Source organism: Asterias rubens, chromosome 7, assembly GCF_902459465.1.
Source record: "Asterias rubens chromosome 7, eAstRub1.3, whole genome shotgun sequence".
In the NCBI taxonomy this organism is placed as follows: Eukaryota; Metazoa; Echinodermata; class Asteroidea; order Forcipulatida; family Asteriidae; genus Asterias; species Asterias rubens.
This window is the reverse complement of record NC_047068.1, coordinates 2,283,646-2,311,108: the sequence shown is the minus strand read 5'-3', so window position 1 is coordinate 2,311,108 and position 27,463 is coordinate 2,283,646. Positions and strand designations below refer to the sequence as shown.

The 27,463-nt window shown below is 38.8% G+C and overlaps 2 protein-coding genes across 6 annotated transcripts in view; one reads left to right on the top strand and one right to left on the bottom strand.

The window, feature by feature from the left end:
- LOC117292184 (meiosis regulator and mRNA stability factor 1-like) overlaps positions 1 to 7,993 on the top strand; it is a 42,376-nt gene extending 34,383 nt beyond the window's left edge. For all 5 annotated transcript variants that reach the window (XM_033774130.1, XM_033774131.1, XM_033774129.1 and 2 more), the window contains exons 19-23: positions 82 to 309; positions 2,212 to 2,439; positions 5,286 to 5,559; positions 6,224 to 6,301; positions 7,770 to 7,993. In XM_033774130.1, coding sequence (XP_033630021.1) covers positions 82 to 309; positions 2,212 to 2,439; positions 5,286 to 5,559; positions 6,224 to 6,301; positions 7,770 to 7,975 — 1,014 coding nt within the window. In that variant the 3' untranslated portion in view covers positions 7,976 to 7,993. The remainder of the gene's footprint in view (positions 1 to 81; positions 310 to 2,211; positions 2,440 to 5,285; positions 5,560 to 6,223; positions 6,302 to 7,769) is intronic.
- Positions 7,994 to 14,864: 6,871 nt separating this feature from the next.
- Positions 14,865 to 27,245, bottom strand: LOC117292816 (actin-42A-like). The gene is made up of 6 exons (XM_033774980.1): positions 27,113 to 27,245; positions 22,754 to 22,917; positions 21,578 to 21,817; positions 19,445 to 19,691; positions 18,611 to 18,802; positions 14,865 to 16,242 (listed from the first exon to the last, which is right to left on the bottom strand). Exons 2-6 carry the CDS (start codon positions 22,877 to 22,879, stop codon positions 15,917 to 15,919), a joined length of 1,131 nt encoding a protein of 376 aa, XP_033630871.1. The 5' UTR covers positions 22,880 to 22,917; positions 27,113 to 27,245; the 3' UTR covers positions 14,865 to 15,916.
- Between the last annotated feature and the right edge of the window lie 218 nt (positions 27,246 to 27,463).

Here is a 27,463-nt window from a genome sequence, read left to right as displayed (position 1 = left end):
CACCTGTTAGATTTACTGGTAGATTTGTTTGTATTTATTTCTTGCCATATGACTGTGATTGATTTTGTGTTATTTGACTAGGTTGAGGAGCAGGGCGATGAACGTGTCGTCAAACTGACTAGGAATGAGCAGTTAGCACTCCTTGCTCACCGTACTTCTGAAATGTTGCAGGCAAACCGTCTTCACCTCATCAATGTTGCGGTGTTCCATGAGTTGTATGTCAGATCCTATACTTATTCTATTTGCTTCAAGGACTTGGGCGTCAACAACCTAGAGGAGTTAATGGCTTTATTTCCTCGTGTTGTTGAGGTAGGTAGAAACATCAAGTTGTCAACCTTGTGGGAATTTGAGAAAATAATTTGGTGACTGTATCCAAATATAAAAAATCTATTGAATCAAACTGTGAATTATGATCACAGATGCATTCTCAGCTTTCATTTATTCCAATCTGTGAAGGTCAAATATGATTCTTTATATTATAGCATAAACTCAATTGTTTCAGGTTACTTGCTTTATGTCACTCAAGTAGGGTTTCTTGTAGCCCTATATAAGACTCTTTCTCTGTACACAGATACAGAGTCCTAACTATTGAGGCCCGTTTCTGGGACGGAAAATTTTCAAAGCTTCATAACTCAAATCTTACCTGCAACAAGCCACTTATTTCAACATACTCACATTCCATGGCGGCATTTTTCGTGAAATAATGCAGCTCCCAATGTTAAAAAATTCCCGTTTTGATCGTTTTCTCACAGTATTGTCTGTTGCGGTGCGTACGTGTATACATTCGCGTGCAAGACGCATGAATTCTTGGTCACCATTATATTGACTGCACAGCGTTAACATGCAAACGCAACGCAAGATTTGCGCGTCTTGCGTGCACACAGCCGACTGTGAGAGTGCGAACAAAAATTTTAATATCTTAACGTTGGGAGCTGCATTTATTTCATGAAAATGACGGATTTGTGAAGAGTATATGACAATCAAAACCCACCGCAGAAAAAAAACATGCTGCCATGGAGTGTGAATCTGTTGAAATTAGTGGCTTGTTGCAGGTAAGATTTGAGTTATGAAGCTGTGAACATTTTCCGTTCCGCGATGTCACTGTAGTACAATACGAAAGTGTAAGGCCACCTACCCTACCCTGACTGCTATCGTAGTCAATGACACAATGAGATGATCTCAATGAGATGAGATATTAATGCATTGTCTAATGAATCTTTACATCTTTCTTGTCTTTACACATGAGTGCAAGAAGACTATGAAGCAAAAACCAATTTCTCCTTGTTTGATGGTTTTAAGGCCATGCAAGGCATCTGCTTCCGGATGAGTCAGACTTCTCTGCATGCAGTGGTTTGCCTGACTTCTCTGCATGCAGTGGTTTGCCTGACTTCTCTGCATGCAGTGGTTTGCCTGACTTCTCTGCATGCAGTGGTTTGCCTGACTTCTCTGCATGCAGTGGTTTGCCTGACTTCTCTGCATGCAGTGGTTTGCCTGACTTCTCTGCATGCAGTGGTTTGCCTGACTTCTCTGCATGCAGTGGTTTGCCTGACTTCTCTGCATGCAGTGGTTTGCCTGACTTCTCTGCATGCAGTGGTTTGCCTGACTTCTCTGCATGCAGTGGTTTGCCTGACTTCTCTGCATGCAGTGGTTTGCCTGACTTCTCTGCATGCAGTGGTTTGCCTGACTTCTCTGCATGCAGTGGTTTGCCTGACTTCTCTGCATGCAGTGGTTTGCCTGACTTCTCTGCATGCAGTGGTTTGCCTGACTTCTCTGCATGCAGTGGTTTGCCTGACTTCTCTGCATGCAGTGGTTTGCCTGACTTCTCTGCATGCAGTGGTTTGCCTGACTTCTCTGCATGCAGTGGTTTGCCTGACTTCTCTGCATGCAGTGGTTTGCCTGGCCCTAAGACCTACGGGCTGCAGTTGTCAAAGAAAATGTTCTTTTCCTGATCAAGTAGATTTTAATCTGGAAAAGGAAATCGGATAGGGTATCTTGGAAGACAGGACGCAGTGATTTTTGTAAACCTTTCAAAGTCAGATAAGTCGCGTCTTAATCGCGGGAAATTGGTACTACCTTAAACATCTCGGTCACAGAATCAATGACAGCCAAGCAGTTTCATCGTAAATGAAGCATTTGCATAAAAAGGTACACACACGATGGTGGGGTTTTGTTTCACTTATAAAGTGACTTCTCTTCTTGTTGCTGTTTTAGATCGTCAGTGATGGTGCTGAGAAACGCTTGCATTTGGTGGAGAAAATGCAACTAAGCCAGTTAGCTCAACAGGTTCTTGTTGTTTTTCTTGAATCTACTGGAGGACGACTACTTATCAATGACATTACACATGCATACCAACAAGTGTGGCATCAACAGTTGCTTCCAATGGAATATGGACACAGCAGATTGCTCACACTTATGAAGAACCTTCATTACATTCTCAAGGTCAGATATCCTATTCAGATTTTTCAATTAAAGGCACTGGACACTATTGGTAATTGTCAAAGACTAGTCTTCACAGTTGGTGTATCCCAACATATGCTTAAAACAACAAACCGTTGAAAATTTGAGCTCAATCGAGATTTAATGAAAGAAAAAACACCCTTGTCGCACCATGGTCTTTCAGCTTTCAGATGCTTGATTTTGAGACCTCAAATTCTCTGAGGTCTCAAAATCAAATTTGTGTAAAATTACTTCTTTCTTGAAAACTATGTCACTTCAGAGGGAGCTGTTTATCACAAGGTTTTATACTATCAACCTCTCCCCATTACTCGTAATCAAGAAAGGTTTTATGATAATAATTGTTTTGAGTAATAACCATTAGTGTTCACTGCCTTTAAAAATATGTGGCCTTCGAGTACAGTATGAATTTGAATTAAAAATTGGGTAGGTATTGTATTGGGAAAAGGCGTTAATTGTTGGCGGACACCGAAAGTGAACAGGTGTGCATCAAGCTTATCGGCAGCCAGCCATGCAGCTGTGATTGGCCAAATAAAATAAATCACGGCACAGCCTATTTTCAGAGCCACGGCCACACTGTTTAGTGCATGTACTCTCAAAAATAAAAACCAGTTTATTATTTTATGCAGAACAGTTACAGGGTTACCGGACAGACCATCCGGTTACACATTAACAATTATACTTTTCAGATAAACGTAAAAAAATTCACTCGAATGTGCCGCAAAATGCTGACCACATTGCTATTACACAGTACACAATGCTCGATCACACACACACAAACGTCGTTTTCAGGCCTATGTTACTTTGCATGTGAAAAAAAAAGGAAAAAGAAACATTGGATACTAGTGAGCAATTTGAAATGTGCGATAGCATGAGATTAAACGCCCTCTAGTTGTGAAATTACGCGAACCAGTTGCAGACACCTTGATACAAAGACTCATTGTGTCTGCATATGCTCGGGAAAATCTTCTTTTTTCCCCCAAAATTGCATCGATGATACCATTTTACTGTGCATTGTCAGCGCTGCATGCTCATTCTGTCAACATCGTGGTCAAAATGGAGCATTTTCATGAGAATTTGAGCGTCTTTACGACAAAACTACAGAATATGTAGGCTTAATTGTACAAACATGATCAATTTAGATGTCTGCTTAGATGTAGGGATATCATTGGCAGTAAAATACTGATCTAGCCTCTCTATGTAGTTACGAATGATTTCTATCTGGTCATACGTGTCAAGACGTACGACCAGTGCAGCGCTAACAAGCGCTCCCATCAACGAAGATTGTGCCATCACAATCCATTGCGCATGTGTATATGTATACAACGTAACAGTGTACACAGTCAGTGATTAAATCTATCACAAAGTTAAGCGTCTTATAATGAAGCAAAATGCAAAATGATAGTATTTTTCTGTGGCAACTACTGCTGGTTATTACTCTACCAACTGCTGCCTCCATGTTTGGTTGATGGGTTCAAGAGTATCAGAATAGAAACGGAACGTACTCAAGTGGGTCCAGGCTAGGGGAACCAAGTTATGCCGTACCACCACACCGGAACAACCACTGTCTCGCAAGACGTTGACCTTGATGCTTACGACTTCATCTTCTTTGACAGGCATACCAGGCTTCACTTTCACCTTGCAGGTCGCACTCATTATCGGAAGACTATGGCCACATGCCAAACTGACGAACCCATCGTTTGAGCAACAGTCATGTAGCTGTGGTTCAACTATCACCATTCCAGCAACTATTTCTTTCTCCTTGGTTTCAACCCGACCTTGACATGAGGAACAGTGAGATGCCTCGTCTCTTCATTGCTGCTGACCACAAGCCTGCGTCTCTTCCGAAACATAACCATGACCTGTTACCCTACGCTGATTCAAAGAAGAAGAAGATTCATCTGGGGGTGACTATTCCCGCCACATTCATGGGTCGTTGCTGACTCCCTCGCTGCATAAAGTCACTTGCCAATTGTCCTTTTTTATGACACGCCCTAGAACTCCAGTCAGCTGCTCTGGATGAGTCTTGTTTTGGGGAGGCTCCATGTGTCCACTTGTCCTCGGTCGGTTGACCATTCTCGTTCTTTGTTACAGTATCGGGTGGTTGACGAAAGTGGGAGGCAGTGTCAAACTTTCCCCCATGGGCCTCAATATACTGTTCAGCCAGTGTGGTCATCGTCTCGATGTCATCCGGCTTCCGCTCTTTCAGGAATAATGCCAAGTCCTTTCCACTACCCTTGATGACTTGTTCTCGAAGAAGGAGATCTTGTCGACCATCATACGTCTTAACTGCCGAGGATAAATCAACCCACCTAGTGAAATAGTTCTCTCGCCTTACAGAAAATTGAGATGCTGTCTCACCACTGTCTGGAGTTGCGCTTCAGAACTTGGCCCTGAAACCATCCTTAGTCTTTTAGTGTAATTTGGGGTACGGCGCCTTATCTTATCAGAAGGAAACTACAGTACATGCTTTCAGCGCATGCACCAGAGATATTTGCTTTTGCAATTTTGGGGAATAACCTTGTTGTAAGCATGCACAGACACTGTAACTGTTTTGTATGCATCAAGTAGTGTGCTGTATATTTTCACCAATATAGGGCGTTTCGTTTCCTGCTATTGAATTGTTTTATAATGCCCTCTTGCGTTTATCTGAGGTTCTTTGGTCATGCTGAGATTTGAACCATGTCTCTGTTATCTCAATTTTATTTTCTATAAGATGATCCTTGATCACATCGGCTTTTTTATTGCTATATTTGATATTATTTGTTTCACATTTTTTGAAGGTGTTTATAATGTGATGTTTTTTCTTGTTGCCTTCAACTTTGATGTAGGTGAAGAATGAATGGATGGATGATTGCTATATAGAGCTGACCCTTGTACATGAGTTTGCACACAAAGTTCGCAATGTGCTGATCCAAAACAACCGTCTGAGTATGACCTGTCAAGAGTTAGTGACCAAGTACCAAAGCTTGTATGGTGTACAGCTTGAGCCAACAGACTACGGACATACAACATTAACTTCTCTGATTGGAACAGTACCTAGAGTGCTATCGATAGTCAGTAAAGGCGCCAGGCAAGCAGTTACTCTCAATCCAAGCTGCCTTGGTAAGACAATTCCACTGTTCAATCAAACAAAGTTCACGCCAACATCGTTAAGTGTATATTTCCAACTCATTAGAAACCAGGGCTACAAAGAGCAACTTACGTTCACAGGGCAACTTGTATATTCCTCGTACCACCAGAAAATCAGGAGACAGAGCATTTTCAGTCGAGGCCCTAGGATATGGAATTCCATTCCACACTCCATCAACAATTCTAGCTCTGTTATCATGTTCAAAGGGTTACTGAAAACATTCTTTTTCATTCAGTAAATCTCGCCTTGCTTGGCCTGCAGTTCTAGTAAAAGAGAGACAGGCTTTTCGCAGGACGTTCTTGACTAAATACTGCAGGCTTTTCCTAGTTGTGGTTTTCCTCTTGGTTTTTGATTGCATAACCATTGTTTTGTTTTTCCTGTCATTCTCTGAGCACTTTGCAACCTTAGGAAAAGGCGCTATATAAATGGTGTTAGTATTATTATTAATTCAATTGAATTTGTAATAATTTGAATTGTAAAAACCATGTTCTTTGCAACATACAGATCAAGTTTGTGGAAGCTTTCTCATTTTAATGTTCAGACTCTAAAGTACCGTTGCTTTTATGTCTATCTCATGACATGTTTCTTAAGACTTCATCTGACAAGTCACTAGGTAGTTGTTTTTGTTTTTAACAGCTCCTCCTGGGCCAACTGAAGTAGAAGACACTAACAAACTAAGAAGGCTTAGTGATCAAGGAGTGTTTATTCGTAAAGGTATGTCAATTATTTATCAAGCTGACCACATGAGTTGTTTTGTTTTTATTCTTGCTGTTGCGTATGAACACAATTGTTTGTCACAGTAAATGTCATTTTCCTGAATACTTATGCGTCACTATTTTCAGTAGTTACTGTTTTTAATTTGAAGTTGTCAGTAAACCTAACTCAACTTGACCATTTAATCACTACTTAGCATTTACCCTCTAGTTACCACTAGTTAAATTGCATTTAGAGTGTCATAAACGGTAGTGTCCTCTATAGTTCTATACCCACCAATTGTAATTACTTCAATCTTTTAATTCAGGATCAAGTTATTTAGTTGCAATGCAAATTTAAAATTGATCATAAAATTCAGCTTAAAATTCTCATGTGAGCAACCAGTTGTGGCAATTTGACAGCTAATGACATTCATTTTAAACAACAATGTTAAACCCTTTCATAAATCTGTGCAAATGGCCAATTTTAAAATAGTGGGTTTTTAAACAAAACTTTGTACACAACCCATACTCTGCAGCTAAGGGCAGACATATAAACAGTGTTGATGGACAATCACAAAATAATATGAATAATAAAAATAATAACTAATAATAATTGTGGCTTCCCCAGCTGTGACACTTGTGTCCTTAAGCAAGACACATAACCATTGCTTCGTCCTTCGGATGGGTCATAAAGCCGTTGGTCCCATGTGTTGTGTAAACGCATGTAAAAGAACCCAGTGCACAAAAGAGAAGGGGTTCGCCCCGGTGTGCCTGGCTGGATTGGCAGCATATTGCGCCACAGCACCTTGTAAACCATGACATGGTGCTTAAGGATTAGGTCTTATATCTCAAAATTCGCCCCACTCCTTGCAGTAATTATACCTGGCGCGCTGTATCCTTTGGCAAAAGGCGCGTTATAAATACGGTTATTATTATTCTTATTAGGCCTATAGTGCACATGTCCGTCACTCAGTGACGCTCCTGGTGCTGTAACAGTATTTCCTGCAAGATTTGGGACTACATTTGAATTATGAGACCTAATTCTGATAGCACCATGTAATGTTTTACAAGGTGCTGTGGCGCAATTTGCTGCCGATCGACCCAGGAACACTAAGACGAACCCCTTCTCTTTTCGATAAAGTGCACTGGGTTCTTTTACATGCGTTACACAACACATGGACCAACGGCTTAATGTCCAATCAGAAGGATGAAGCAATGGTTAAGTGTCTTGCTTAAGGACACAAGTGTCACAGCTGGGGATTCAAACCCACACTCTGCTGATCAGAAACACCAGAGTTTGAATTAGGTGCTCTTAACCGCTTGGCCGCGACACTTCCACGTATGATACAACTGATTATAAAATGAGGCTTCATGTTCTCATGGGCCATTATTACATGATCATACAGGTACAGTCTGAGAACAACACAACTAGTTTTTACTACTTCATGGTGAAAAAATCCTGTCTTTTTTAAAAATTGTCTTTGCAGTAGACCAGCATAAGCCAGCATCTTTGACAATACCTACTATGGACAGTCAGGGGAAGTGCCTGACTATATCTGATAAAGCAGTCGCTGATAGACGCAGTACACTGTCCACCCCCTCAGATGAATCCAAGACCCCAAGACTATCAACAAATAAAAGCAGAGGACGCTGCCAGCTTGCTGCAAACTTTACAGCTAAGGAGGAAGTATAGTAGACTCTTCACAGCCAGTCAATTGTTGCTATATTTCTCACATACATCAATGTTCAGATGTCAATGAAAGTTTGAGTTTGATGTAAAGATGTGCGTAAAGATGATCACAACAACTGACATGTTCCTAGTTGTCTTATTTCGATTTTGTTTTGATCATATTAACTGCAGTCCAGTTTACATTAAGGTAGTGATCATGAAAATACTTGTACCTTAAGCACTGAGTTTGCAAGTTGGGTACAAATGCAACCACAAGATGTAACAAAAAATAGCAATAATTTATTTGTGAAATGATTAAACATGTTTAATCTAAAAAAGCTAAAAGGTTATAACATGTGTATATTGGTTTTGTGAATGTTTCAGTTCTGTAGGAATATTCAATGCTGTGCCTTTTATTTTTTTCAAATAAAACATTTATTAAATTGATAAAACTTATCAAATTTAAAAATATTTTATAAGCACTTCCCTTCAACTACCCCCAAATTAATTTGGATTAATAATTTAAAAAAAAGACCAAAAAGTATGTATTAGTCTTGTTCCTTTTGTCCCAATCCTTATGCTATGGGATGGGTTTTGAACCCGCTCTCCAGAGCAGGGCCCAATCCTCATGCTATGGGATGGGTTTTGAACCCGCTCTCCAGAGCAGGGCCCAATCCTCATGCTATGGGATGGGTTTTGAACCCGCTCTCCAGAGCAGGGCCCAATCCTCATGCTATGGGATGGGTTTTGAACCCGCTCTCCAGAGCAGGGCCCAATCCTCATGCTATGGGATGGGTTTTGAACCCGCTCTCCAGAGCAGGGCCCAATCCTCATGCTATGGGATGGGTTTTGAACCCGCTCTCCAGAGCAGGGCCCAATCCTCATGCTATGGGATGGGTTTTGAACCCGCTCTCCAGAGCAGGGCCCAATCCTCATGCTATGGGATGGGTTTTGAACCCGCTCTCCAGAGCAGGGCCCAATCCTCATGCTATGGGATGGGTTTTGAACCCGCTCTCCAGAGCAGGGCCCAATCCTCATGCTATGGGATGAGTTTTGAACCCGCTCTCCAGAGCAGGGCCCAATCCTCATGCTATGGGATGGGTTTTGAACCCGCTCTCCAGAGCAGGGCCCAATCCTCATGCTATGGGATGGGTTTTGAACCCGCTCTCCAGAGCAGGGCCCAATCCTCATGCTATGGGATGGGTTTTGAACCCGCTCTCCAGAGCAGGGCCCAATCCTCATGCTATGGGATGGGTTTTGAACCCGCTCTCCAGAGCAGGGCCCAATCCTCATGCTATGGGATGGGTTTTGAACCCGCTCTCCAGAGCAGGGCCCAATCCTCATGCTATGGGATGGGTTTTGAACCCGCTCTCCAGAGCAGGGCCCAATCCTCATGCTATGGGATGGGTTTTGAACCCGCTCTCAAGAGCAGATGTCCTGAGTGCTTCAAAAATAGTACCACTGTTTGAAATGGAAGTTTCATACATGTAGGTTAATTTTGCTATATACATTTATATAGAATTATAATAATCAAACGGTTCGTTCCAAAAATCAATGGTATACAGTCCCTTTAACCACTAGACTAGCGAGTATGCCCAGTGCGACAGGTTAGTTCAAATCCTGTAGTTCGCAGCGAGCACCCTTCACTGGGCTCCCTAGTGGACTACTACTAGTTAGACATCTGTTCTAGAATATGGAGTCTTGAGTTCAAATCCCTCTCAAGTAGCCTGTGGATTATTGGCTGCAGAACTCGGAAAGCACCGAGTGTACACTGCTTGATTTGAAAGCACCGAGTGTACACTGCTTGATTTGAAAGCACCGAGTGTACACTGCTTGATTTGAAAGCACCGAGTGTACACTGCTGATTTGAAAGCACCGAGTGTACACTGCTTGATTTGAAAGCACCAAGTGTACACTGCTGATTTGGAAGCACCGAGTGTACACTGCTTGATTTGAAAGCACCGAGTGTACACTGCTTGATTTGAAAGCACCGAGTGTACACTGCTGATTTGAAAGCACCGAGTGTACACTGCTTGATTTGAAAGCACCGAGTGTACACTGCTGATTTGAAAGCACCGAGTGTACACTGCTGATTTGAAAGCACCAAGTGTACACTGCTGATTTGGAAGCACCGAGTGTACACTGCTTGATTTGAAAGCACCGAGTGTACACTGCTTGATTTGAAAGCACCGAGTGTACACTGCTGATTTGAAAGCACCGAGTGTACACTGCTGATTTGTATTCTTTATCCCTATTACATTTATAACATCTGTGAAATTATATTTGAATTATGTTGTAACAACATAGAATTGAGTTATGTTGTAACAACATAGAACAGGTAAAATATTCAAGATTCGGGTTAATCTGACTTTGCTGAAATGTAAATCCTGTAGGCCTACTGGTTGATTTAAAAGTCATAAGTTAAAGAAATAAAGCGATTGCTTAGAAGATAAAGAAGTCATTTATTTTATTTAATAATGTTATTTTCTTATGGTGATTAAACAGCAACAGGTTGGAATAAACAAATGTTGCCCTTTTTTGCTGAATATAAGAAGTTTGTAATGAGGCAACTTTTAAAAAGGCATAGACCTCCAATGGTATATTATTTACCTTTCTTTAAATAGCAATAGATAGATTGCATTAAGTGTCATCGACCGCTTACTTTGATGAAATGTGCATGCGTGCAAGGCTATCATTGGCTAAGAGCTGTGCGTAGTGCGTACACATATGCACTTTTGCATTGTTTATACATCAAACATGGCGATTGATGACGCTTAGTGCAGTCCATCTATAGACTCTGGTACAATGATGATGATACCAGGGATCAATATATGATTTGTAATAACTGGTCATGTGTAACAATTTGTTTATGGATGAGAACAAATCCACAAAGTAATAAAAACAAATGTGTATCTACAATGTATGTGTGTGTGATGTGTGTTGTAGTACGGGTTTATTGGTATCGTCCAATTTGTTTACCTAGCTGCTAAGGTATACTGTAATATAGAGCTATAGCTCTATGTACAGTACACACTTGTTTACCTAGCTGCTAAGGTATACTGTAATATAGAGCTATAGCTCTATGTACAGTACACACTTGTTTACCTAGCTGCTAAGGTATACTGTAATATAGAGCTATAGCTCTATGTACAGTACACACTTGTTTACCTAGCTGCTAAGGTATACTGTAATATAGAGCTATAGCTCTATGTACAGTACACACTTGTTTACCTAGCTGCTAAGGTATACTGTAATATAGAGCTATAGCTCTATGTACAGTACACACTTGTTTACCTAGCTGCTAAGGTATACTGTAATATAGAGCTATAGCTCTATGTACAGTACACACTTGTTTACCTAGCTGCTAAGGTATACTGTAATATAGAGCTATAGCTCTATGTACAGTACACACTTGTTTACCTAGCTGCTAAGGTATACTGTAATATAGAGCTATAGCTCTATGTACAGTACACACTTGTTTACCTAGCTGCTAAGGTATACTGTAATATAGAGCTATAGCTCTATGTACAGTACACACTTGTTTACCTAGCTGCTAAGGTATACTGTAATATAGAGCTATAGCTCTATGTACAGTACACACTTGTTTACCTAGCTGCTAAGGTATACTGTAATATAGAGCTATAGCTCTATGTACAGTACACACTTGTTATAATACAAGCAACAGAAATATTCAAACCTTGACTCTTAGCAACTGTTGATACTGCTGACTGTACAGCTTGCTGAAGAAGTTTCTGGAGTGTTGCCACCAGTTTTGAATCTAAAACTTCTCATTACGAGATCAAATTTGTATTGGTGTGGCAACCCACAAACCTTCAGCCATACCATTCATATTTATGGTTGGTGTTCTACATCGATATGTCATGCTATTCTGTCAAGAATTTGTTTCATAAATCATTGAGAATTATAATATCAACAACTATTTCATATGAAAAGGTGCAAAGACTTGACGTTCTTCTTGTTTCTTTTGTGTATAAAACCTTTTCGTGCCAGTATCCAAGCAACCAGCTTTAAAAAATGGTTTACATGTCTGCTATGCTGACAACATATTTGTTACATGGACACACACCGTGCCCAATTGAGCGTCTACTTGAGTGACTACTTGAGATGAGCGCTACGATGCACAAGCCACACAACACAATCACTTTTAAAGGTTAAAACCTTTATGTAGTTATCTACCGTAGCAGTTAGTATTTATTTATTTGTATAGTTAGTGCTGTTATCCTGTCTTGTTCTGTAATCTTGTAACGGGCACATCCGCCACAAGCCTCGGCTTTTAGGAGGATGCCTCCATGTGATGTGAATGTGGAAATAAATGTTATATTGATTGATTGATTGACTAATGCAGCCTGCTAGTTCATCCTAGGACCTTCTCACACAATGCAACTTTTATAGGCAACTTGGAGGCAACCAACTGCAGTGTATGCTACCGGACTACTTTGGCTGCACATGAATAATTTTTCAAGCGATTTCTTATGCGCCCCAAGAAAAATATGTGAATGGGTTTTCTTCTTTGAGATTGCCTGTAAATTGCCTCGTGTGACATGGGCCTTAGTCTCCAACCCAGTATCTTCTTTCATCGTCTTCTCCATGTTCCTGATTGGGCCTCCCTCTGCTAAATCTGATTTGGATCCCGACTTGCGTGTAGATCACATGTATAATGAACATGCACAGCAACTTGATCCTCTCCAAGACCTTTGGCTGGCTCCCATTCATCATAAGGGCCTTGTCACACGAGGTAACTTTTGCAGGCAACTTGGAGGCAACCAACTGCAGTGCATGCTACATGACCACTTTGGTAGCACACGGGTCAATTTTCAAACATTGTCTCACGATCCACAAGAGAAAAAGGTGAACATTGAAATGGTAATGCCTTTTCTTCATGGAGATTGCCTGGAACTGGTTGCCCGTAAATTGACTCCTGTGACATGGCCCTAAGGGCCCTCATCAGGTGATGTTCATTGCCATACTGAGCATCTGGGGGTACCACCCATTGTGACATCAAAGTGCACAGTCAACCCTCGTTATAAAGAGCACCGGGGTTTGAATCCCAAGCTGTGACGTTTGTGTTCTTAAGCAAGACACTTAACCATTGCTTTGTCCTTCGGATTGGACGTAAAGCCGTTGGTCCCATGTGTTGTGTAACGCATGTAAAAGAACCCAGTGCACTTATTAAAACGCGAAGGGGTTCCTGGCTGTGGCTGCTGTATGCACTCTAGTACCCTTATAAGGGTTATAAGGTGCTAATTAATTGGGTCTCAAAATTCATCACTCCAATAACCTATCTTTATGAAAGTTTATTTATACTCGGCGCCTTGAGCTTGTTTCTTAATATTTATGCACGAAGTACGTCACGATGCTAACCCAAAACGAGGCTACAGGCGCAGCCACTGCAAGTGATGGCGGACGTGCGCCCATAGCCTCAATTTGGGTAAGAATTATGACGTCATGCATAAATATTAAGAGAGGCGTATACAGGGCAAATCAAAAAGAAGTTGACCGGGATTGATGATGTTTTTCAAAACAAGCAAACAAACAAACAAACAAACAAACAAACAAACAAACAAACGACACTCAAAAGTTCATTTATCTCTTCTGCTTATTATAACATGATTGCATTTGTGCACAAATGCAGAGCTGTTTCGTCATTAGTTTTTTCTTTAAAAATCAACTCAAGATGAAAATCTTTTTGAATTCCAAACAGTTATGACGTGTCAAGCCTGTTTTAAAAAAAAAAAAAATTTGAATGTTACCATGTTCTGTTAGCCATTTATGTCTTAGAGGTGCAAAAAATGTAAAAAATCATACCATTTTTGTGATAGGAACTTGCCAATATCTACCAACCTACCAAGTTTCAACACAAATACTTCAGGAGTGACTCGACTTCAAAAAGTGCAATTTAATGCCATGCCATGATGACGTCATTGATCTGAAACAATGCACTTATGATAGCTGCCTGACGTTCAACGTGTTGAAATTTTGAAGTGATATTACACAAAAATTCACTAAACACATCTTAAAAAAGTGCATTTTTATCAGTTTTCAACCTGCAGCTAGAGGACGCTCTTCAGTATTTTTTTTAACTGCCTACCCGCGCTAGACACCAACATAGTTCAAAGCAACTTCATAACTTTTGGCAATTTTGAATTACAGGGCATTTACGATTTCGACCAGAAGTAGAGGTCATGTGAGGTCACGCATACAGTAAAATATGAAGACCTAATTTATTCCTACCCAATCACACAAACAGAAACCGCCGGTCTCTTGTGGCCGATTTGATAGGGATTTTCATGTATTTAAAATAGTCTAGCTTTAAGATGGCATCACATGACTAGTAATAATGTCATCATACCATGTCATCATACCATGTCTTTTGTCATCATCTCAGAAAGTTTCATTGACACTGGACACTATTGGTAATTGTCAAAGACCAGTCTTCTCACTTGGTGTATCTCAACATATGCATAAAGTTGGTCGTCGAAGTTGCGAGATAATAATGAAGAAAAAAACACCCTTGTCACACGAAGTTGTGTACTTTCAGATGCTTGATTTTGAGACCTCAAATTCTAAATCTAAGGTCTCAAAATCAAATTCTCAGAAAATTACTTCTTTCTCAAAAACTGCAGTACTTCAGAGGGAGCTGTTTCTCACAATGTTATACTATCAACCTGTCCCCATTACTCGCTACCAAGTAAGTTTTTATGCAAAAAATTATTTTGAGTAATCACCAACAGTGTCCACTGTCTTTAAAAGAAATTAAAAACAAGAGCTGTTTCGCTGCGCTATGCTACATAACAGCCTACATGTATATAGAATGGTCTGTTAAATGTTTTTGGGGTTATTAAAATTGATTTGGCCTACTATCAACTTACAATTCTCACACTTTTTTAACAAATATTGTTTATGGTTTATTCAAGCAAAACCTCACACAAACGTTTTAAGAGTTGTTTCAATATTACTGATGAAATACCTGTAGTAATCATTGAAAGAATTTTTACTTTTGAACACCTTTAATTCTTTGAACATTAGAAACTGAACATATCAATTAAAAATCCTGTCAATCACAAAGATATGGTTCCGAATAATTTTCCTTTTGTAGTTTTATTGGAAAAACTAAAATAATCCAAATTGATTTTGTTTGCAAACCCAAATAATGCTGCTTTGACTCTTGAAATTGAATGGTTGAACCTTTACTTCAGATTATAACAATAAACTTGTTAGGAATGAACAATCCATAATTAATACTCCAAAAAATTGTTAATGGTCTGACATTTACGACTCAAGCAGAGTCTTTCTTGAAGGCTAAAATTTGTTTCCATCTCACTACATGTACCATTTATGTTCATAGTTACATGAGGCACTTTTTAAAGGGATTCTCATCTGTTTCTTAAAGCCAATTAAAAAAAACACCTTAAAACACATCTTTTCAATCAGGTATTTGAGTAAATGGTTCGATTTGTTTTTACACTTCGATGTATTCTTAGATATTGCATTTGTATTGTATTTTTATACCACATGTTCTAGATTTCTTCTTGGCTTAGGCTTATGTTTAATTTTAGTTATTGTAAATCATATGTTACTGTTTGTATCAAGCGCAATGAGCACTTTGACGGATTTGTGCGCTTTATAAGTTTTCATTATCGAGTTGATGAAATTTTCCAATCGTAAAGGATAAGTATTTAAATCACTCAAACTAAGGCCGTTTTTGAAACCTCGGCTTTGGATTCGGCTCAGGCTAGCCTGGCCCAGCGGTTGTTTCGACAATATTGTGCATGCTGTGCATACGGGCTCTGGGCTTCAGACGACAGGACGGAGCCTGAAGCAAAATCCAAAGCCAAAGCCGTGGTTTATTAAAAGGCCAAAGTTACCTCGGAAGAACATCAAGGATTTTGAAAAAAATGAACAACAAGGACATCTTAACTAACTTACGAACTTTTGACAGAATCTTTAGAAGCATTTACGATGAACAATGCCTGGACCAGACTCATCATATTCCTGCTTACTGATCCACATTTGTTGGAAGGTAGAGAGAGATGCCAGGATGGATCCACCTATCCAAACCGAATATTTTCTCTCAGGGGGAGCAATAATCTTGATCTTCATGGTGCTTGGTGCAAGACCAGTAATATCTTTCTGCATTCTATCAGCTATGCCTGGATACATTGTAGATCCTCCAGATAACACAACATTGGCATACAAATCTTTACGGATGTCTACATCACACTTCATAATGCTGTTGTAGCAAGTCTCATGCAAGCCACATGCCTCCATTCCTGTTACAAAATACAATTGGACTCGATCAACTCCCTCTTCATGAAATACACAAATTTGACAAAAATCATTCACCAACAACCAGGGCCCAATTTCATAGCGCTGCTTAGAAGCACAACAAATTTACTTAGCATGAAACTTCTTCCTGGATAAAAACAGGATTAACAACCAAATTTCAATTTGACTTTCAGGATAAGCAAACCATATCTGAATACTAGTTGGTAATCCTGTTTTTATCAAGGAAGAAATTTCATGCTTTAGTAAATTGTCGTGCTTGTGACAGCTCTATGAAATTGGGCCCTGGGCACAGAAATAGAATCGCAGTGGTAATGGAATCGCAGTGGTAATGGAATCACAGTGGTAATGGAATCGCAGTGGTAAGGCTGAACAAAATAATTGTTGTGTTTCCGGTTACCCGACCGTCCCTAGAAAATCACGCCGACCCTGTATCTTTTTATTTAAAAAAAAACGTATAAAATAAAATATTATGGTGCCGACCCTAAACCTCATTTTTGTGCACATCGTCCTGGTATGTTTCTATGTTTTTTCCTATATTTTTTATTCATCCAAACAAGATTGTCAGACACTTCGAATCTTTGTCATTTCGTACCTTGGTCACTTCAATGTACGTACCCACCGGCACGCCGCGTGTCGTCCCGTCCTTCGGATCGTTATGATTTCGACCGTCCACACACACACACCACACGCACCAGGACCTTCTCGACAAAAATTCAGTTGTTGTGTTTATATATTCTAGAAGTGTGCTTGCAACACTTGCGCAAATTGAAGACGTGCCTACGCAAATTAAAACATTTTACCTGCGAGAATGTGCACATTTCCAACATTGCGCATTGGAATTTTGAACTTGCGTGATTACTTTTTTTGCGCGGTTCTGTGACGTACTTGGGCTCGTCGAAAAAGGAGTGCAGGGGTGTTTTCAGAAATTTTGTCACTCCGTTTATTTGCAGATAAAGTTGGGGGTCAAGCATTGCAATTTCTGAAAAGTTATTTTTTGCAATTTTGTTTTTATGACTTAAGAATACATTAATATAAATGAGGAAAGTGTTTTTGAAAATGTTTGACAAGGGTCAACACAAGCATGGTGCCCCACCGAGACGCAATCGATCGAGACTTCTCAACTCCTTTCGTTGCATGCGTGTGCTGTACATGAGTATGTACATATACATAAACATGTACATCTAAACCAAACATGTACTATGTGTGTACGTGCGGCGTGTGTACGTGCGGCGTGTGTTTGTGCATGCCGTGTACTGTGTGTGTCAAGGCACCGCATGTAAAAATAAATAGTGTTTTTCGCTGCAGCATCATGGCAGCACAGCTGGGGACAGGGGGAGTCTTCGCATTGCTGCAAGGGATCTAGCATGGTGTCTCCACAAACCTCACATATTTATATTTATTCATTTACTTTTACATAAAAACTGCAATAAAAACATGTTGTTATTTGTTCTTGAAAGAATGGTTACATGTTCTTGTGTTTGTATTTGTACTAGAACCATCCAATTTCAACTGGTGTTAATTAAGTCAGATACATGTATTCACAAATCAGTGAATAGACAGTACTGCATGTAGGGACTATTGATATTTACATAACAAATTTGACACGGTCAGTTTTTCAATTGAGTGCGCAAAATAAAAAAAATATCGGAACATTAGCCTACCCTAATTTTCAGAGCCATAAAAACTTTAAGCAAAAAAAAAAGTTATTGCCTACCTACCTACCCTATTCTCCTGCCACAGTGTAATAGGAAACACAACTATTCTTTTGTTCGGCCTAATGGAATCGCAGTGGTAATGGAATCACAGTGGTAATGGAATCGCAGTGGTAATGGAATCGCAGTGGTAATGGAATCGCAGTGGTAATGGAATCGCAGTGGTAATGGGGCCAATGGGGACATGATGACCAAAATAATATCAGGTTAATGGAGACGATAGCGGAAACCCTGCCAAATACGCATCGCAATGTAATGAACCGGAACCAGCAATCGTTAAGGGTCGCCTAGTAGTCAACCTTGTGAGTCAGTTTTGTCCGCTGTACAAGAAAAAAACTACCATTGAACGCAAGCTCATTTTTGGTTAACTCATGCTTATCTTTTGGACACCCGCAATAGGAAAGGTCCACAGTTGGAGAACATGTACAACACCAAAGGGAGCTGTTAGAATATGAACAAAAGAGGGACATTATAGGAGGCCCACGGCTGCAGGCGCGTATACACGTTGTGTGTGTTGGCTAGATCTACCAAAATATTTACTCTAAGAAAAAATAAAATTGAAAACAGCGTAGTCCAAATAGACCAACCTTGTGTCCACCAACAAGGAAAAATAACCCAAATCATGGAGTTTAAATATTACCAAGGAATGCTGGTTGAAACATTGTTTCTGGGCATCTGAATCTCTCATTGCCGATGGTGATTACTTGTCCATCTGGGAGTTCATAACTCTTTTCAAGAGCAGAACTGGATGCTGATGTAGCCATTTCTTGCTCAAAGTCTAAAGCAACATAACACAGCTTTTCCTTAATATCACGCACAATTTCCCTCTCGGCTGCAAAATGAAAGAAAAAAAAACTAGTTGCTCAACAAATCAATGTTTACTTGAATGAGGGGTTTTCAACTTCCAAATTTCATACGAGGAATACACAGATATGTTGACAGAATTGTTTTACAAAAACTAGAGCTTATTGTTAATGATTTAAATCGATGTATGAAGATCAAAATTCACGTCTAAAGAACTACGTCCAACTGACAGAATAACTAGCCCGGATTGATTGTCTTGTTTTACCTACTTTGTGAAAGATGTAAAGTAGGTCTTTAAGTTTTTTAATATTGGGACTGTCAAATCAAAATAAATTTAACTTAACTATCAAAAATATATTTGAAATAAATACATTAATAAATAAATTAATTTAGCTGCACTGTCAGTGGCTCTAGTAGAGATCATGCAAACATTAACTTCTTGTCACTTTTTTCATCTGTTCACAAAATATATACAACTATTTCAGGGTAAACAAAAAGAGAGTATATTTTCCTCAAATGAAAATCCAATGTAACCACTTTGTCCAGACTGGTTAGTGGTAAGTCAACAACATTCATGTACAGCTGCCAAGCTCACTGGGACAAATATGCCATTTCTGATATTAAATGCAGGGCCGTTAACAGAAATATGACAAATTGCCCAATGACACACCTGTTGTTGTGAAGGAGTAGCCACGTTCAGTTAAGATCTTCATCAAGTAATCTGTGAGGTCTCTCCCAGCAAGATCAAGTCTCAATATAGCATGAGGTAATGCGTATCCTTCATAGATAGGTACAGTATGTGACACACCATCACCGGAATCCAAGACAATACCAGTGGTACGTCCAGATGCATAGAGTGACAACACAGCTTGAATACCAACATACATTGCAGGGGTGTTGAAGGTCTCAAACATAATCTACAGATTGTAAACAATATCACAATACTTGCAAGTTAACTTAGTAAACACTTTCTCATTTACAGTAAATATAAAACATCAATGATCATGATTTGATAAAAGTGGATTTCTTCAAGGTCAGGTTCATCTTTGTGCTGCATTTACTTTCCAATTTATAGTGATGAACATGCAAAGAAAATGACAAGTCTCCAACTTTGTTTAAGTTATGTAAAATGTTCAGTATTTGGTACTCTTTTAGAAGAAATTTGAAAATTCACATCAATAAACAATCTGTACATTCCACACTTGTAAGGATTTCTTCAGCAGTGTGTAGTAACGATCTCAACCCTATGCCAACTTCACAGCTCAAATGGGACCATCAACTAGCTGAAAGATCCCAAATAAGGCTGCATTGTTTCTCGGGAAAGCTTCGATAAACAATCTTCAAGAATACTATCCCCCTTCTATGTTTTCTTGATGATTGGGCGTACATTACTCGAAGAGATAACATTGGAAAATGTTTGGAAAGCATTAATTGAAAAACATCCTGTATGCGTAAATGCTTTCTACTGTTGGCCAAGCACTTTGTTCTTGTATTATACAGTGGCAATGGTTGTCTTTCCTTTCAATAAGGCATATCTGCAATTGTTAGTCAATCATTCAAGGGACATCAATAACAAAGTAGAGAACTATGACTCTTGCTTCTTATAAGTTGCCCTGTTCTTTATTTAATTGCTTTGCTTTAATCAGCAAATAGTCTTATACTTATTTATGCTGACAGGATCTCTGGCTCTGTTGAAACCGACAATTTCTTGTCCTTATCTTCCAATGACAATGTACACGTTCCGATTATTGGCAGCTATTCCCAGCTTAATAAAATGGTCATGATCAAAACAGCACAAACACACCGTATGTCACACCTTATGTCGGTTGTCTTATACTTAGGCCAAACAAAATAATATGTGTGTTTCCGGTTACCCGACTGACCCTAGAAAAACACGCCGACCCTACGGAATTTTATACATTTACAGACAAAATAAAATAAAACAACCCCGATCCCACTCCCCGTTTGACAAAATATGGCACGATTTTAACATTATTATATTTGATGTTTCCTTTTTTCTAAAATGTTTTCACATTTAAAATAAAGCATTAGAAAATACACATTTTCTGACGAGAAAAGACGTCGTTGATCCATGGTTGATCAAGTACTAGTATTGCAACGACTGACGGACGACGTGTGTAGCGTGTGTTGGGAGGTCGCAGCATGCATTTACACGTGCGAGTTCGTAATGCTAGCAATCTGTTAATTGCGCTGCTCAATCTTGAGATTGCACAACAGATGTGTTGATTGAGTGATGTACGCCGACGAGCTGCGCTACGCCCTCGCATTTGCGCCACCTGGAAACCCGCTAAAATTCCCACGTGACACGTCGAGTCTCGTCTCAATGCGTTTATTGCCGGTTCGCGTAGATTTTACCAATAGAGGGCGTTTTATCTCACTGTATTGCATTGTTCCAAAACGACCTCTAGCGTTCAATGTTTCTTGTATTTTGTTGCCGCACGCAAATTAACAAGGACTACAGGCGTAGAATCTGCTTTTGTGTTACGTGAAATTTACAGACCTCGGAACGGTTGCTTTTTGGGGCTTATTTTCTGTGTCATTTTAAGAGATTTTGGAGTCGAACTTGGACATCGTTGAATTTACATGCAAGGGCAAAAATATTTTTAACATTGGTTCCTACACTAAGTTTTGCAGCAATAAAATAATTCAACAAAATAAAATGTGTTTTCGCCCCTAATTTTTTGGCCGGTGTAATAGGAAAACATATTATTTTGTTTGGATGTAGAGGCAATTGCCACTGTTAAGTATTGGAGCTGCTATTTACAGTATCTTCAAAAGTTACCTGAGTCATTTTTTCCCTGTTGGCCTTTGGGTTCAAAGGTGCTTCCGTCAGAAGCACAGGATGTTCTTCAGGAGCCACTCTTAGCTCATTGTAGAAAGTATGGTGCCAGATCTTCTCCATATCATCCCAGTTAGTGACAATTCCATGCTCAATCGGGTACTTCAGAGTCAGAATACCCCTCTTACTTTGTGCTTCATCACCAACATAGCTATCTTTTTGTCCCATGCCAACCATTACACCCTGTAATTTGCAATTAAATAAGAAAGTGTTGCAGTACACCAAAACACCTAATTCCATACTTAACTCTTTATTGCTCAAATCGTCTGAAGATTTATCCCCAACAAACAGACACAACATCATGCAAAACCAGGGATGAGATTGTATGAACATGTAAAGCCTGAAATTTCAATAAACAGATCCCACTTAGATTTTTACACGTTACATTTAAGAGACCGACAGTCTCCCTTCATAATTTCAATTATAACTTTGGTTCAATCATTTAAACAAAAACCGAGTCTTCTATCTCTGCCTACTCACAAGAAAATCTGAAGGTGAAGATAACAAAAAAAACTGAAATCAGGAAGAGTTCTGATAACTTTATGCCTGGTTAGTTGTTCTGTGTGTTTAAGTATATTTTTTTTATGTACAATGTACTTCTTGCAAAATGTACCAGTGATTGAGACAGTTGATTTCACATTATAAACTTGCTTTTACAAAGATTCTGCCTTTTGATTGGTTTGGAAAGCATCACATGACATGTTGCAAGGTACCAAGAAGCTGCTGTTGCTATTGCTATGGGTGTAGGAACCATTATGTTGGATTGTTTTTTCAATGAAATTGATTTAAATGGCAAACCATTAAAGGTAATTTACTAACTTTTGTTTGATCTCCAAACATTTGTTTATATTAACTGCTAATTTGGCTCTAATAAGTTTATGAATTGCCTAATTGCCTAAAATTTCTCAGAAGTGTTTTCAACGGACTGCTTTTACTCCTGCTATGGTTAAAACTGTGACTCCCTCGATAATCCCAGAGTGGTCTAATTTTTTCAACAAGAAAATAGAACCTGCCGAAGATTATCTCGGGAGTTGTTTTAAACATAGTACTGGAAGCTGTCAATTTTTGTACAAATACATAGGATAGGAGTACAGAACTGACTTGGTTATTATTGCATACCTTATGTCTTGGCCTACCCACAATGGAAGGAAACACTGCCCGGGGTGCATCATCTCCAGCAAAGCCCCCTTTACACATTCCAGACCCATTGTCAACCACCAATGCAGCAATATCATCATCACACATCTTGAGAAATTGAAGCCTCCGGTCTTGTTGAAATCAACCTAATGAAAAGGCGACAAAGTTTAACACTGTGTGACAAATAATTATACAGAATCATTGATTCACAAAAAAAGATTGTTACTTTTTTTTAGTGGTCCACAAAACTGTGTATAATATAAAAAGAAAATTGTGATGATTTTACACTGCTTTTTTGTGGAGAATGTAAATGTATCCTCGTGTACCCTATATTCACGCACTGAAGATTTGAGATAGAATTTTAGTTTAATTAACAGAACCAAGAACAACTTTGAGCTTTATTTTTATTTGTCCGATGTCATAGCCCACCTGAGAGGAGAATTTCAAGCCCGTAGAACGCCATCGAAGCACAACAGAGGTCGTCGTATGCAAACGACCCCAATTTGTCGGCATACGTTTTGCGTCACATAAATTCACGCACTTGTTTTGAAACGTCAATATGGGGACCCTTTCTATGCCGCCTTTTCTTCTAAGCACTCGGGTCAGTGCGGCAGGGAAACTAGAAGGCCAAAACTGCCAGTTATAACTATTTACCCCATCAATTGTTGGATTTTACCAGGCTAATTAGCTGAACCCCCATCTTACACCTAGCCCAACCTGTGGTGAAGTTATCCATTTACAAAACTAAGCTATACAACACTAAAATGCTGTTTTTTCATAGTTAATTGTATTATAACAAGTTATGAATTTAATAGATGAGCGTTTTTTTTATCATTAAGGCTTCTGATGTTTTGGGGGTGTTTTTTTTTACCCATGTGCAAATTACAATAAAATCGTAATTTCTGGAAATTTGCCTATGGCGCACGTCCACTTCAACCTTTCACAGTTTTTTGTATCCCCTCTGTTGTCATGTAAAAATCATGTGATCTTGTAATTGAAGTAGTGAACTATGGCAGACAACAAATGCAAAGAACTTTCAGGGTGTTTTAGGTGTTTTTATCAACCATTTTAGCTAGGCATATTTTGTCTTAAGTAAGGTAAGATTTTCTACTAAAATTATAGATTATCTAAAATATCAACAAGAAAGGCTACGATTTGTCCCATCTTTGCAGGAGATTGAAGATTATGTTGTATACTTTCATGAAATCAAAAAATTATGTCATTGCGTTTTGTAAACAAAAAGTTACGTGGCAGGAAAGGCGCCTGCGGGAAAAATTTGTAACGCGCAGATTTGGGGTATCGGAGGAAACTGCCAAAAATAGAAAATGGTTTTATCACTAATCACTCCGGTTCTTTCTGGAAATTTCTGTATATTTCTTATTTGTCCAGTGCCTTGTGCCTGAAGGACCACCAAGGCAAGATACAGGAAACAAGAAAGAATATTTCGCGAAAACAAAATTTTCTTATATTAGGGATGGCAACCAGAATTTCAATGTTTGTTCTATAGCTTTGAAATGTGGCTAGTATGAAAGAATTCAGTAAATGGAGTTATTTGGTGGTTGTTTGAAGAAAATCGGTCAAGGGGTTCCAGAGTTGTGGTTATTTAGTGTCAAGTTCAGAGTCGTGGTCGTTGCCTAGCAACTAAAGTAAACAACAAACAAACAAATAACAATTTTAATAAAATCCTAATTAACAAATTAGACTTTTTAGTTACACAAAACTGAAATATTCTGGTTCCAGGCAAAAAGTGTTATGAGAACTGAAGAAAAAAACCAATTTGATTGCGTGGATTTTGAATTAACAGACCTCAAAAATGGACTCAAAGTCCCCAGGGATTACTCAAAGTGCATATCTTGATCTTTCGTATAAACAAATAAACAATGAATAAACAACAGTTCTCAGAAGAGCATATCTCAAAAAGTAATTGACTGGCCACCTTCATTTTTGGACTAGGGGTAGAAAAGTGGGATGCATTTGAGGTTACTTAATGACAACTAAAAATTCCCATGAACTTAATTATTGTTATTTTTGAAAATATGCAAATTAGGCCTAATTACCCGTGTAATCTGACTCCCCGCTGAGATAAACAAACAGCGAATATACCTTGCATTTTCAAAAGTGCATATCTCTAAAAGGAAATCTCTAACCAGCTTCATATTTGGACAAGGGATAGAAAAGGGAGATGCCATTAAGGTTTTTAAACAACAATAACAAAATTCCCTTATCTAAATAATTTTTTTTCTTGTTCAAAATATGCAAATCATGCTAATTATCTGTATTTTGACACCTGCCAGATATAATGAATTAACTCGTGTTTTCAAAAGCGCATAGCTCAAAAAGTAAATATCTGATCACCTTCATTTTTGGACAAGGATTAGAAAAGTAAGATGCCTTTAAGGTTATTAAACAACAAAAACATAATTCTCATTATCTTAATTATTGTTATTTTTCAAAATATGCAAATTGAGCCTAATTGCCCGTAATTTGACACCTGCTGTGTAAACATCATACATGAACACAACAGAGTAAATGTTAAAATGAACAACTTCTCAAAATGTAAAAAATGTCAAACAACAAAGATAAATAACAGAGTAAATGTTTAATTGAAAGATAACAATAAAACTTAATAATATTTAGTCAAAAATCAAGTAACAAAGCTAAGTTGCAGAATAAAATGTGTGAAATTGGAGATTAGAAAGTTTGCAATTTAAACTGCTGAATATGGATCACCGAAATCCGAAGAAAAAAAAACAATTTTGACGGACGAAAAACAAGTTCAATTTCTTTTTTACGAAAATAATGTGAATATTCTTTGTCAACAAACAAAAGTTCTCTCTAAAAAGTTCAAATTTCCCGCAAATATTCTGCACTTTGATCAATAAACACTTGCAATTCTCAATACACGTCCGCTCTTCACGAATGAATAATGGAGTGTAAACAAATATAAGACCCACGCGGCGCAGTAACTGCCATTTTGCAGCTTCATTGCGCAAGTCTGGTTTCGGCGCGATGACGTCACCATGTACACTGCGCTGTAGTGGGATTTATGAATGACTCTTTACGAGAGGTCAAAACTAGACATCTAGCTCTGTACACAACCTTGCAACCGAATAGCTACAGATTCTTGAGCGACCCCTCATGGAAAAGGCGCTGTTGCTGAAAACCGCCTCGTTCCTCAACTTAGCTACGGCCACCATTTTGTAGAATAGAACACGGTCTTTCGTTTGGTATGCGTCGCGATGGTGAGCTAAGTCGCGATCGTTAAAATCCCCTTCAACAAACATTTTAACATTGTTTCAATAGTTTAAGATTAATTATGGCAAAGTGGACTTAGCCATAATTAAAAAGCCTAACATCTAAGCTTCATTTTAAGGGGTATTTCGATATTTTTGGACGTATTTACGGCCGTACGACAGCCCAAAGAAAAACTTCATCACGCATGGCAATTCAGGGACAAGAAATGAACTGCGCGCTGACGGGGTGCGAATTAACGAAAAGTACGGATTTTTTCTTCTCTTTTCTCGGAAAGTAAATTTCTAATTATTCTAACATTTTGTCAAGTACTAGAAAACGAATTTCTCAAAAGTTTTACATTATTAACATACTTTTATTCTACACCATTTCGTAAAAAAAAATTTTTGGAACTGAAATATGACACCGTCGCAAATTAAAACTTCGTCAAATTGTTCGCCAGTCACGTGACCGGGCGACGTCCCTACTTATATTATTTTTAATTTATCACTGGCTAGGGGGCCTAGCTGAAAACGATGATGTTTGGGTCTTTATATTAACTCCACATATAGGCCTAACAAATAACAATGACAAGGATCTGCGGGTGAAACAGAACAATACTCATACCAGCTAGCGTATACTTTATTTATAATAAAAAAAAAATAAAAAAATAAAAAAACGAGGGGGAACTGAAATTTTTAAGAATTAAAAAAGGTAGGGCCTAAAAACGTTGATAGTAATTTAATCTTCAACAGTACTAAAATTTACCAAATAAAAAGTTATTAATTAGTAGGCCTTTAAATAGATAGTTTTGCACAGATGTGCAGGGAAACTTGATATTACTACTGATATTTTGAGGGATGAACGGTCTTGCCCTCACACGAGGTAATATTTACACAGACAGCAACGTGCCAACGTGTGCATACAACAAAATAAAACTTAAAAGTTAGCAAGGCAAGCATTATTCCTAGCAAGAAGATAAATTTTTAAACACAAGAATTTGAACTTTTTAAATACGGTTTAGCTCAGCCCCAAGTGCCTTATGTGACAGTCATTAGGTTCACGTTGTTCAATGTTAAAAACACCATATTTTGAACAAATTTTACTCACCAAATGTAAACGGTTCTTTCACTTTTCGCTCGATCTTTTCAATGTGTGTTCTCGGCGCAAAAAGGAAGAAGAAGAGAAAGATCTAAAGAATATCTAATAAAAACAAGGCCCGGCCCGGGCCCAGACTACTACTCTAGCCCGGCGCCCCTGAGCCGCCGCCGCCCGAGTCGGGGCCCAGCCCGATACCGCCACGCGCGCGCACACCGAAAATGAAGCCTTGGGCGGACCAGTCCATCTTTTGCAGGTGGAAAAGGGCAAATTATACATAAATATTTTGCGTTAGATCTGCTTTTTTTCTTGTTTTCTTAATTTTTTTGGGTACATTAAATCAGTTTAGCTTCTTGGTTTATT